The sequence below is a fragment of the Sus scrofa genome, chromosome 18 (genome assembly GCF_054392235.1).
Source record: "Sus scrofa isolate SSC_HxYL_T2T_F1_AM1 chromosome 18, Sscrofa_HxYL_maternal_Yorkshire_Landrace_v2.0, whole genome shotgun sequence".
Lineage (NCBI taxonomy): Eukaryota > Metazoa > Chordata > Mammalia > Artiodactyla > Suidae > Sus > Sus scrofa.
The window spans coordinates 32,699,350-32,712,533 of NC_139400.1; the positions used below are offsets into that span (position 1 = coordinate 32,699,350).

General features: G+C 36.7%; 1 protein-coding gene across 27 annotated transcripts in view; it reads right to left on the reverse strand.

Annotated features, from left to right (window-relative positions):
* Nucleotides 1-2,128: 2,128 nt before the first annotated feature.
* The window catches only part of ASB15 (ankyrin repeat and SOCS box containing 15), a 55,869-nt gene continuing 44,813 nt past the window's right edge, over nucleotides 2,129-13,184 (reverse strand). For 20 of the 27 annotated variants that reach the window (XM_085005960.1, XM_013985656.3, XM_085005958.1 and 17 more), the window contains 4 exons: nucleotides 12,199-12,370; nucleotides 9,134-9,704; nucleotides 8,442-8,595; nucleotides 2,129-4,845 (listed from right to left, as the gene is read on the reverse strand). In XM_085005960.1, coding sequence (XP_084862086.1) covers nucleotides 4,673-4,845; nucleotides 8,442-8,595; nucleotides 9,134-9,704; nucleotides 12,199-12,370 — 1,070 coding nt within the window. In that variant the 3' untranslated portion in view covers nucleotides 2,129-4,672. The remainder of the gene's footprint in view (nucleotides 4,846-8,441; nucleotides 8,596-9,133; nucleotides 9,705-12,198; nucleotides 12,371-13,184) is intronic. The other 7 variants (XM_085005968.1, XM_085005966.1, XM_085005967.1 and 4 more) reach the window with 1 other exon arrangement.

The following is a 13,184-nucleotide window of genomic DNA, read 5'->3' on the forward strand; positions in this document are numbered from 1 at the left end:
AACAATATTAAATCAACTGGGGTAACTAAATAAGAAGGGTTACTCAAACATTCAGGAACATAGATTGTTGACCACCGATTGGTATATCTAGTTATTTGACTTCCACAAAGCATGAAAAAATAGTTTTTGGGAGGAAGCTGGTGCAGACTTTGCTTCAAACTGAAAGAACCGAGTGCTGGTATCTCACACCCACTCAATCCTCAAGTAAGTATCCCATGTAACACCTTCCACGCTTTCTACCTTATCCAGCTGCTTCCAAGAAGTTTTATCTTAAATCTCCCTGGGACTGCCTGGGATGAAAGACTTTCAAGGCAAGAGAAATGGCTGTCCCAGGTTCACTAAAATCTAAGGCACAGAATACGAGCACGTCATCAAGTGCCTCTGGTGGAATCACTGGTCGCTCCGACATTAGAACTCAGGCACTCCCAGTGCCCAGATTCAAATTACTAGACCGTCTCCTTCCCAAAACAGCAAATCCCCAGACATCTCTAGCACTCCCTGAGATTTCATAACACAGGCCACTGAGGTCACATCAGTCTATTTCTTCTACACCTCTTCTCCCCTGAGAAGCCTTTTCTTCCCTTTCAACAACTGGTGATCAGGGCTCTCCTAAGAAACAGCAGATGTGGGGTTTTATGTGCTAGGGCAATTTTCTGCTATTTTCATTCTGTGAATTTTCTCAAGGTATTTACCAGTGATAGCGACATGCTAAATATACCGCTAACATAATTTTTTCATATTTTCCCATCCAAGCATGACAATCTGCAGACTTGTGCTGTAAGACCTAGGTTCTTGACCTTTGCAACTCTGGCACTGGCATTGCCACTATGCAACAACAATAATAATAATGGTAATAACGAGAGCATGCATTTCACAGGCACTTACTCTATGTTAGATTTGATGTTTATACACTTATGTCTTATTCAAAATCAAACAGCTAATCATTAGTGGAGCCTGGTTCAAACTAAGGCTAAAAAGGTCTGTTTGACTACAAAGTACAAGTTTTTCCTACTGCATTATGTGACACTGTAACAATATGCCACACTACAACACATGCATGTATGTATGTATATTAGATATGAATATGTCGAACATAACTTACATACATGTGAATATAAGAGTATGGATATAAGCATGTAGTGTTTCATTGTATCTCATAAACATCTTGAAGCAGATTAGAGTTTTTATATGTCCTAAATAACTTCTGATTTGGAAGTTGCCTATATACACAAGAGTAATATGACATGAACCCAAAATTTAGGTAGAAATGTCGATGAAAGGTCAATGACAAGGTTTAAGTGTATTCTCTATGTCATAAAAGACTCCTTTCTTTTTTTTTTTTTTTTGTAGTTTCCATGCTAACTCATATGTACCGTTTTTTCAAAAACTGGCATCAAAGGGAGTTTTACCCCCGAATATTTGCTGGACAACATTTACGCAATTTGTTTTCACGTCATCCTATGCATGGAAACCTATTCTGGGACTATTTAAAATGATTAAACTGTATTCTTTGGAGGCACTTGGTTTCAACATGTTTATGAAATTTTTGTAAGACAGAAATGGAAATACTATTTTAAAGATCACCTACTGAAAAACTAAACAAAATACACTCAGAGGAGAGGCCATACCTGCTTTCCAGCCAGAGACTCTGTATGATACAAAACAAAATCCACAGTTACCAAAACAGCCATGATCATCTTGGCAGCTTGGGAAGAGGTCATCAAAACGCTATCATGTTGATTAAACCTGATAGTGGTTCAACAGGTTCCACTGCAGAATGTCTGGCTTCGCCTGAGCCTCATTGGGGAGGAGCAGCTGTTGCCCTCTCCCAGATAAAGTGACATATTCTAGGAGAAACAGAGTCCTAATTAGATATAATTTAATTCCCTTACCATCCAGATCACCCCAAACAAACACATTGCTAGAAATTTTCAAAGTAGGATTTAAAAAAAATCAAATCCACTTTGGATGTAGTTATTGCCTCACTTTCACAGGGTATATTTTTCTCCTGCTTCACAAATACCAAAAGAACGACTTTCAACCCAAAGCATGTGCAGTGAATTCATATCTTTACATTCAAGTGTTTCTTGAATATATTTATGTAAAACACATGAAAGAAAATGTCAAATTTTCATATACCAGAGTTTATTTCATATCTGAAACATCTTGAATGTATTTATAAAAATACACTAAATATTAAAGCTTTAGTTTAATCTCTGAAGTATGATATGGCATACTGACATCATTATATTTTTTTATTTACTGTAATAGTTATAGGTAACAATGCATTTTAGCTGTAAGTAGGAGAGCAACAGAGGAATCACAAAATCCCATACACAAAACATTATAGTTCTAATTAAAAACATACAGTTTAATCTACATAAAAATATATTCTTTAGGGAGTACAAAGGGTTAAAGCAACAGCTTGAATTATAAGGTTTTTTTTCATACTTGGTTATTGTTCAAAGATAACTAACACTAAACGCAATTTGGAAAGTTCAGAAACCAGTAAGGTATTACTATTGAGAGAAAACAATGGCTCTTGAGATAAAAATAAGAAAAATGAATCTAAGTAATTACCATTATTAAGGCTGTATAACCAATTCAGAGACTCAAAACTATCATTTTACCATCAGGTCACTGATGACTTTTTTCTGGGTCTTATATAACATTCACTTGTTCAATACATTCAACAAATAATTTTGGAACTCTCTCTAGGCTCTAGGGAATGTGTTTGGCCCTAAGAAAATACTGCAAAACAAATCAGACATAGGCCCTGCCCTCATAGAACTTACAGTCTCACGGGGCAGACAGATGGGAAGATGGGCACCTCTAACACAGCATACCAAGTGCTCTCCCGGGGCCCCCAGCCCAGAGGAAGGAACTTCTGAGCTGAGACCTGGAGGATACGGGGAAGGTCATGGAAAAAGGATTCCAAGCAGACGAAGAACATACAAAGACCCCGAGGTACTAGAGGGCACCGTCTCTTCTGTAATAGTGGCTCCCAAACTAAAGACCTCAGAGACGTGCTGGACCAGAATGAAATTTTCACCAGTCCCTAGGGAAACGAACTCAGTTTGGTAAGTTTTTTCAAAACTAAAGTCATACAATTTTAATAACTGAGTTTCAGGCAGCCCTGTTTTCTGGCATTAAAATGGCCCCTCTTTTATGGAGTAATAGTAACAGTAGATGTATTATATATCTATCTATGATATATATTATATTATGTATATCTGATATATATAATAGATGACCCTATTTTTAAAATTAGTAAATCAAAAACTACTGATGCACATAATCAAAAAGTCTGGGAATCATTGGTTCAAAGAACAAACTTCTAAAGGTGTTTAATATTGTTAAAGGGAGGGTTGAAGGCTAAGGAGGAAGGCAGGGAGCTAGAGCATAAAGGGCCATGGAAGAACTTTGCCCTTTATCCTAAGAGCCATGGGAATGATTTTAAGCGGGGGAGCGAAACTTGCTTACAAGTGTGAAAGATCATTCTGGGATGTTATATGTAGACTGTGTGTTGGATGAGGCAAGCCAGAAGGGAGGAGAACCAGTCAGGTGGCACCTCAGCATCCCAGGAAGAAAGGAGAGAACAGGTGGTATTTGGGCTGAATCAGTGAGACTGAGTAGAAGATAACTTCATGGAATAAATTTCCTTGGATTTGGTGATTTGTTATACTGGGTAAGGAAAATGGGGCGGTCAAGGCTGAAATCCAGGCTTTTGACTTGGGAAAGTGAATTCATAACTGGGTTAACTATTGAGCTTGAGATGGAAAGAGAAGGAGCTTTTTTATGGTGAATTTGAGGCGAGTTGTATTCAAATGTCCTTTATGCAAATTGTCTATACAGGTCTCAAGCACATGAGAGAAAGAGCTGAACTTCAGATATAAACTTGACAGTCAACAGTATGTAGACAGCGATTGAAACCACGGACATGGATAAAATTTCCCTGGAGAATGTAGCATAAAAAGAGAGGATTTAAGGCATATTATTAAAGATTTGGCAGGCGATGAGCAATGCAAAAAGAAGTCAGAAACACAGCAGTCAGGGAGGTAGGAAGACAGCGGAGAGAACGAGGCGTCAGGAAAGCCAAGGGAGAAACATTTTCTGGAGGAAGCAGGCAGCAATGTCAGATGCTGCAGGAGTCAGCTGGAAGGACAGAAGGATGCTCGCTGACATTAGTAACAAGCAATTTGTTAAGGCCCTTGCAAAGGGCAGTGGAGAGAGCAGAAGCCATATCACAACGTGTGATTCTGCAGATGGGAAAGAACTCTTTCATGCAGTGTAGCTATGAAAGAAAAGAGAGAAAGGGCCAGCAACTGGCTGGAGATGTGGGTCTGAGAAAGTGGTTCTTTGTTTTATAAACATAGGAGAGACTTGCTTGTGATATTGTAGGAGCCACTTGCTAGGGAGAGTTTGAAGACTTGCTGCAAGTGAAGATAGTCAATAGAAATGAAATACAAAATACTAACTAGCTTAAAAAATCACAATGTAAAGGTCTTTAAAGATGTAAAATATGGTGTTTCCGTAAAAACACGGGATCCAGTTATAACATTGTCAATGAATTTAAATTCATGTAAGTATTGCAAAATGATTCCAAGAAATTCTCTAAAGGAATCCCATTTAAACATATTTTTAGAATCACATTTTAAAATACTACTTCAAATTATGGCAAATTTAGCTCTTGTCCATAGAGATCATACTCTTTAAATAATATGTATCTTTGAATAGTTGGTGGTAGAGAGAGCTTCTCCATTGAGGCTGGCTGGCAGAGTCTCTGGAGTCCCATAAGTCTTCGAATTTTTAACCGACATAAATGCTTTAATGAGCAAGGATTCTCTGAAAGTGAACGGGAAAAACAGCAGAATAATAAAAACAACATTAATCGATTGACCTGTAAGATACAGACTGTTTTAGAATAATGTTTAGTAAAGTCATTCTGAAAAACAGGCATGTACATGGTAGCAACTGGTGACTTTAAGAAGAATTCAAACTGCAATTAAGCCTTCCAGACCACTCTTCTAGAATGTAAGCTCCCTGAAGGTAGACATTTGGTCATCACTGTGTCAAGAGTAGAGTCTGGCTCTTAGGGGATTTTCAACTAGAATATGTTCTGTGCATGGATGGACTTGATTAAAGAAAGCAAATGCTCACATCTCCTATTTATTTTTTAGAATTGAGTATTTTAGAGATATACTTCTCTATTACCTCTCTCTCCTACCAATCTCTCTAATGAATGTTTACCTGTGAAACATCTGATGCCAGTGATTCCAAATATCCATGATTCATTGTTAGGTTTGTTTCAATGTCTAATACCTAAACAGTTTATGTTTGTTATTCAAATATCTGATGTGAGTCTTTATTTTCAACTCCTACTTTATCTATAGTATCACTACAGTACTAATATATTATCCCAGTGTCCTGAGTTAGGGAGAAGGCAACATTGCACACAGGCTTAGATGTGGGCTCTGGCTTGGGTTAAAATCTGGCTCTGCCACGTAGTATTTGCATGACTTTGGACAAATGACTTAACCTCTGTGCTCCCAGTATTTTCACGCATGAAATGTAGATAACAGCGGGACCTACCCCATTGGGTTGTTTGAAGATCTAACAAATTAATTCATGTAAAGTATTAGAAAAGCACATTGCAATCATTCAATAATGTGAACTGTCAATTCAATATTCAAAAAGATCACATTTCTGTTACATTCAAGATTATAAACATTCAAATTATCTTAAAAAAATTAAAACATTTTTCAAAAACTATTCAGGTGAAATTATTACTACCAAAATAGGCAGAACAAACCCATCTTTTAAAAAATTACCATTTAATTTATTCCCTCACACTCTGACCTATGCATACCTGGAGGAATCCTGACATCCAGTGGTTAACCATACTCATAGCACTCAACTGACTTAACTCTACTTGCAATGATGGATGACTGAAACAACAAAAAAACCTCCTGGTCTTACTCTTCCTCGGATTGCTTTTCGGAAGTCTTAAGAATTGCTCATTCTTTTGCAATACCAATGCACAGACAATGAATTACCAAGTAGAAGTGAAATCTGTTCTGTGAAAGGAAATACAGTGGTATTGGAGAAAGAGCCTGTGTTTTGAAGTGAGACAGACTCAAATCCTTGCTTTGCTTTCTGTCTACACCTTTGGGAAATTAATTTATCTAAGGCTTAGGGGTTTTTGCTTTACTCGAAAGTATTTTCAACTCTTCCATTATAAAATTATATATATATATATATATATATATATATACATACATATATATATAAAGCAATAGCCCAAACATATAGTTTTTAAGTTCTTATAAGTGACTATCAAGTGATCATCTTTAATCATCTCCCAGGTCATGAATAGAAGGACTTTCCCAGCCACCCCAGAATTCCCTCCACAATCCATCCTAAACTTCATTCTTTCCTTCCCCTAGTGGGAACTACTATTCTGATTTTCATAGTAATCTCTTCCTTTAGAGCTTCATTATTTCAGTGTGCTTTCCTTACACTATAGTATTGACAATATATATTTTTAAATTGATATGTTCTGTAAGTCCCTTTTAATTTGCAGGTTCTTCACGTCATCCTCTTCTCATCCTTTCAACTAATCTTTGAAGATACAAAAAGGTTTCCCGAAGCCTGGATTTTGCTGACTGCATTTTTATGGTGCAGTTCCAAGTCCTACTGTCTTCTCTATTTTTTTGCAAATTGATAGCTAGATCCAGAGGCTTGATCATACTCAGGTTTGATCTGTTGGCAAAACTATAGCTGGTGCTGTGTTCTTTCACCAAGGGACACACGATGGGATGTTAGCAGCAACTGATGCTCAACAACTGTATCCATTAGCTTACAGAGGGATGCAAAAAGGTGATACCTAATTACATCATTTCCTTTTTTGCAGTATGAAAACATTGGCATAAACAAGATAAGTAACTTACTCAAAGTCACACAGCTAATATGACTATCTTGGTCTTTTTACAGAAAATAAAAAATTCCTCTCCCCTCAAGGAAACAAAAAATGATACAAAAAAAAAATTGTTGCTTGTTTCTATGGAAATATAAGCCCTGAATGTCATATGCACTATATATAGCTAGCAATCTTACATCTAGGCAAGGCCAGAGTTCCATCCCATTCTAGGTCTGACTGCAAAGGTCAGTTTCTAGGCTCATGATATATTATTCATTAGATTCTCTAAAATTTCTGCTTTAGTTGTTACAAAAATCTCTTCTATTGTGGAACCCATTCTAGGGGACGAGTCATTTGGGGAAAACCCAAGCTTACCTCCGAATCTGCATTCAAACTATTATTTTTTTTCTAGCTAATCAAAGTCTCTTGCTACAATGGTCAAAATAGTCGAAATTCATATTACATACTTTAACATATGAACTAAACTGATTGAAACTAAGTACTTGGATGAAAAGCACTATAGAACTCATATTTCTTTTCATTGAACTTTATACCTAACATATGGTACATGAATCGGCTTAATATTTCAGATTTATCTTCTTGACTACAAATTATAATTTACTAATTAGCATAAATTTGCCTGATACTAAAGAATAGGCTGTCATGGTTTTGTTATTCCATTTAAAGCTGATTTAGATGTACGGAGAATACCAGAATATTTATGGAGTTCCCTGGTGACCTAGCAGGTTAAGGATCTGGTGTTGTCACTGCTGTGAGGCAGGTTTGATCCCTGGCTCGGGAATTCCCGCATGCCTTGGGCTGGCCAAAAAAATAAGAAACGAATACCAGAATATTTAAATGTGATGTCAAATTCTATGATGCTTCTGTGGGCTCCATGAAATTGATGACCACAAAGATTTTGAAAGTTCACTTTTCCAAACTCATATTTTGAAATAGAAAAATCTTTCAAATTTTTTCTAGTTTTTGTTCATCTTTGGAGTAATTATAGATACATTTTTGTTGAAACTTTTATGATTCACTTTTATGATTATAAGTAAACCTTAACCTAGAGAATACAAAATGGCCTACTTGTAATACATAATTTTAGTGGTAGGATTTGTCAGTAAAGACTCAAAGAGTGCACATCAAAAAGCATTCACTCATTTACTCAGTATTTACTGCTTACCAGGCATTACGCTAAGCCTTGAGAATGCAAAAATAAAATAGATCCCTGTCCACATGAAGATTACAGTCTATATATTCTACAGTATTATAGAATTTAACTTTAAAAATGAGTTAGAATGTTAATATAGTTATTGAATTTCTAATTACACAATCAAAGAGTATCAAGAAAAACAAAAATTAGTATCTTAGATCAGATGAAGTATTAAGAATGATTTGAAAAAAACAGAGAATCTGGGAATAAAGTAGCACTGAAAAAGTATCAAATTATGACATTAAGAAATTTCCCCTATATATATTCTCCATAAAAAAAATTTGTAGGAAAGAACTGTGTTTTTACCTAGTATTTGACGGATTTCTGGCCATTCTTTCTGTACTTCTAGCGCAGATTTCAGTTTAGCACATAGAGGGATATAATCCATGTAGTCTATTAATACACGAATAACACTGCCTACCAAATGTTTCATCCAAGGAACTGTAATAAACTCACAGAACTGAGAGAAGTGATAAAATTAATTTAGTAGTACTTTTAATATACCATATATATAAATACTTAATTTTGTTATAAAAATTACTGTCTTTTTACAGGAAATAAAAGTATCCTCTTTGTAAGGAACAAAAAAAAAAAAAGAAAAAGAAATGGTTTGAAACCATTCTGTGAAACTGTGAGCTCTGAAGCATGCAAGGTTCTGATGTGATTTCACTCAGCATAACATGGAAGAATCATGCTTCTTTCCATGATTCTTCTTTCTGTGGTTCTAGCCCCAACATTCCACCAAACAAGCATAAATGATTAATTGCATACTTTTTTCACATTGTTTCCAATTCAAGAAATTCACTTCAACATTGTTTCCAATTCAAGAAAAAAATGAAATCTTTTCAGGCCTAGTTTTATGCTTATTTCCCCATATCACTGCAAACAATAATTCAAGAACAAGAAAAACATGTTGGAGTTGATTTTTCTTTTCTTGTAACAAATGGGCAAAAGTTAGGATGATGACCCAACATGAAGAAGAGAAGGGTGTAACTCACCGGGTTATCTTTTATAACACAAGATGTCCATCCCGGAAGCACCTCTTCCTCTATCTCCGACCACACAAACGAATTTCCAAAGATGTCCCCGTGCATGCAGTCAAAGCACATCTCCACTTGGTAGCCATTATTCAGCAACAGCCTGAGCATTATCTCGTCATTTAGGGCATACTGAATGGCACTGGGGAACCGAGTGTCATTCACATGCATAAAATAACAATTGACATTAGCTCCGTGGGAGAGAAGCAGCCGGACAATTTCATGATTATTGGCCCTCACTGCCACAAGGAGACAGTTGAGGGGATCTAGGTTTGGGTCTGCACCTGCAGCCAGAAGGATTTCCGTGCAGTGGATATCATTATTAGAAACAGCAAAATACAGCGCGGTCTTCCGTTGGTCATCATAGCTCTCAGAAATGTGGTCAGCCAGCAGGGTATTGACATCAAAACCGTTCTCAATAAGCAGTTCTAGGCACTGTACATTCTGTCCATCTGCTGCTGAGTGAATTGGGGTTAGCCCACTTTTCTGGATTGCATTTTTGGATGTTACTGGAATAAGATATTTCAGTGCACTGAAAGAAAAATCAAATATCCACAGAGCATAAAGAAAATCAAGAAATTAAAGCCAGCTTCCTTGCTAGACAAGTGAATGCAATTTATTTAGCTTCCTTTATTTTCTCCAGATAATCTTACATAAAACATTTAATCTCTGTCCGTTGACTTACTACTATTTAGTTTAGTGTAGTTTAGTTTTGATTTAGCTTCCCATTCGAAATATTCCTGGGGAAAACATGGGATCTTATATATATGGTCCCAGAATTACGATTTCTCAGGAACTGTGTTCATCTTCCAATTCTTCTCTGAACAACATAATATTTATAATCAACTAATGCTATTTAATGAAAAAAAAAAAAAAGAAAAGTCTGCTCATCTGATGTCATAGAAGAATGCTTCATACTCTTGACATTAGGGTCATGGGTTCCCAGGGAAGTAGAGCTAGAAGTGACCTTGGACATGAGTGAGTTCAACCTCCTTACTCACAGGAGAGCCACATGAAGTCTTGAGGAAGTGAAAGGTCACACAGATGTAGAGCAATGACTAGAATTTAGGCCTCTTGAATTCTCATTTGTTACTCCTCTTTGACTGCTTCCTTAGCAATCTATGCTTTAATATTGGCCATGTACCTTCTGTCTGCTTCCATTATTACTTGAAATTAAGTTATGAACAATAAAAGTATTGTTTCCTCAACTTTATATGAGTCCAATTGAGATAACAAACCACGGCTTAAGTTTATAAGAACTTGTGACAAATCGTTGTGAATGTCACACTTGACTGACCAACCAGACATGCATGAGAGACACAGGCAAGGATAATTTGATCTCTTGTGCCTAATTCAGAGCTACCTTGTGTGAATTTATGAACACTGGGAGTAAATCCAGGTAAACTTGAACAACATGTCACTTAGCATCAATTACGTGTCACAGTCTACTTAACTTAGCCAATGTCACCACTGAAAGTGATAAAGCCTAATGATTTTAAAGTTTTTGAACTTATGAAATATATTTAATTGCCTGAAATGGTGGATAGTTTAATACAATGATTATGGATCTCCACTGATGTGTTGACTGTGGCACATTTTGTGATGTAAAAATATATCCAATTTTTTTTGAAATAAAGACATCTAAACTTGTAATAAAACTTTCCTATTCAAGGATAAATTTGACATTCTATTATAATATCTGTTCATGTTGATAGAAATTGTAATAATACCAATTAGCACTAAAATTTCACAAATTTTAATCCTTTGCCAAGGGCAAAATTTTTAGAAACCATGTAGCCTTCTGTTAAACACATCTTTAAAAAAAAAAAAAAAAATAGGAGTTCCCGTTGTGGCGCAGTGGTTAACGAATCCGACTAGGAACCATGAGGTTGCGGGTTCCATCCCTGCCCTTGCTCAGTGGGTTAACGATCTGGCGTTGCCGTGAGCTGTGGTGTAGGTTGCAGACGCGGCTCAGATCCAGCGTTGCTGTGGCTCTGGCGTAGGCCGGTGGCTACAGCTCCGATTCAACCCCTAGCCTGGGAACCTCCATATGCCGCAGGAGCGGCCCAAGAAATAGCAACAACAACAACAACAACAACAAAAGACAAAAAAAAAAAAAAATAGAGGGCACATTTGGATGGCTTGTACAGAATTCTTACTTATAACTTTCTTCTAAAAGTCTTTTCATAATAAAAGTAGTATAAATTCAATGTGGAAAGTACAAGAACATAAAAAGAAGGGAAAATCAAACAAATATTTCTATATACAAAACTTGTAAATATTTTGCCTTTTTCTTTTTAAAATTTTTAAAAATTTAATTTTATTGGAGTATAGTTGTTATAGTGTTGTATTAATTTCAGGTGTACAGCAAAGTGAACCAGTCATACATATAGATAATATATCCATTCTCTTTTTCCCATATAGGTTATTACAAACTATTGGGTAGATTTCCCTGTGCTATATAGTAGGTTCTTGTTAATCATCTATTTTATACAGTAGTGGGTATGTGTTATTCTCTCTCTCCCAGATTGTTTCTGGTTTCTTTCTTTTTTTTTTTGTTTTTTTGTTTTTTTGTTTTTTAGAGCTGCACCCACGGCATATTGAAGTTCCCTAGCTAGGGGTCAAATCAGAGCTACAGCTGCCAGCCTATACCACAGCCACCGCAACACGGGCTCCAATCTGTGTCTGCGACCTCCACCGCAGCTCACAAGACACTGGCTCCTTAACCCACTGAGTGAGGCCAGACATCGAACCTGCATCCTCATCGATACTAGTTGGATTTGTTTCTGCTGAGCCATGATAGGAACTCCCTGTTTCTGTTTTTTAAATAAGTTCCTTTGTATCATTTTTAAAATTAGATTCCACATATAAGTGATATCATATGTAATTTGTCTTTGTCTGACTTACTTCACTAAGTATCATAATCTGTTTTGAGTTTTTGGGAAGTGGTTTAGACAGACTTGAGTGTCCACTGTATATGCAATATTGTGTTTTTCAACTTGGAATGATCTTGCTGGATTACTCACAGATAATGTCCCTCATAGGCAGCTCGATGTATAGGAAGATGCCCAGCTCTGTTCGGTACGTTTCCGCTTCCTCCATATTCCAGCAGGAGGGAGATGCAGTCAGGATTGCCCCCTCCTGCTGCCTCAAACAACACCGATGCCCCGTCATCCGCCAAAGCAAGCACATCACCCCCTGGCGGTATAAAACACGTGGCAGAGTGATAACTGGGAAGATTGTCAAGACAGTCCCCACCTTAAAAAATAACCTGTTGTTTTCCTTTCTGGTTAAGACTTATTCAAAGCATAGAATTAAGAACATCTGTGATCTCCATCTTTTCAAGAAAACAGTCAAACAGCATGTTTCATTCTATTAGAAAATCTTTCCATCTCAAGAACATCTGAGAAATTAGCAGGCCAGTTTCCATCACAGGCAAATGCTCCCAGAAAAAAAAAAAATAGTTAGACTTTTAAAGTTAAAGAAAGCAGTTAACACTGTTTCTTTTCAACAAATATTTACCAATTGCTCTCTATGTGCAAACACTGTATGTGACCCAGCATACAGTGGGTCACCTAACTAAAGAAGATCCTAAGATGAATAAATCTGTCTTAAAGAGCTCAGAGGGGAAATGAAACAAAATCACAACAAAGAACACAAACTGTATAATATTCGAGTGACATCAGGACTAAAAGGCATGATGTAGGGGAAAGTAGTCTGTTTGACTGTTGCTGAACAGTGGTCTGTTTGAGAGTTTGGGGCAAGCTACTTCCGAGAACTTCCAACCTCTCAATCTGTAAACTAGGGTAATATGGCTTATTTCCTAGGGTTTATTTGATAATTAAACAAGGTTGCATTTGGGGGGGGTCCTCAAAAATGCTAGTCTTTCCCTCATAGAGGATCCTTGAGGATTATGTGGACCTAGCCTTTATTTATAGATGAAGAAACGGAGGCCCCAGTGTTTAAGTAACTAGGCAAGGGTCAGAAAATGGGTAGGTGGCAGAAACCTGCT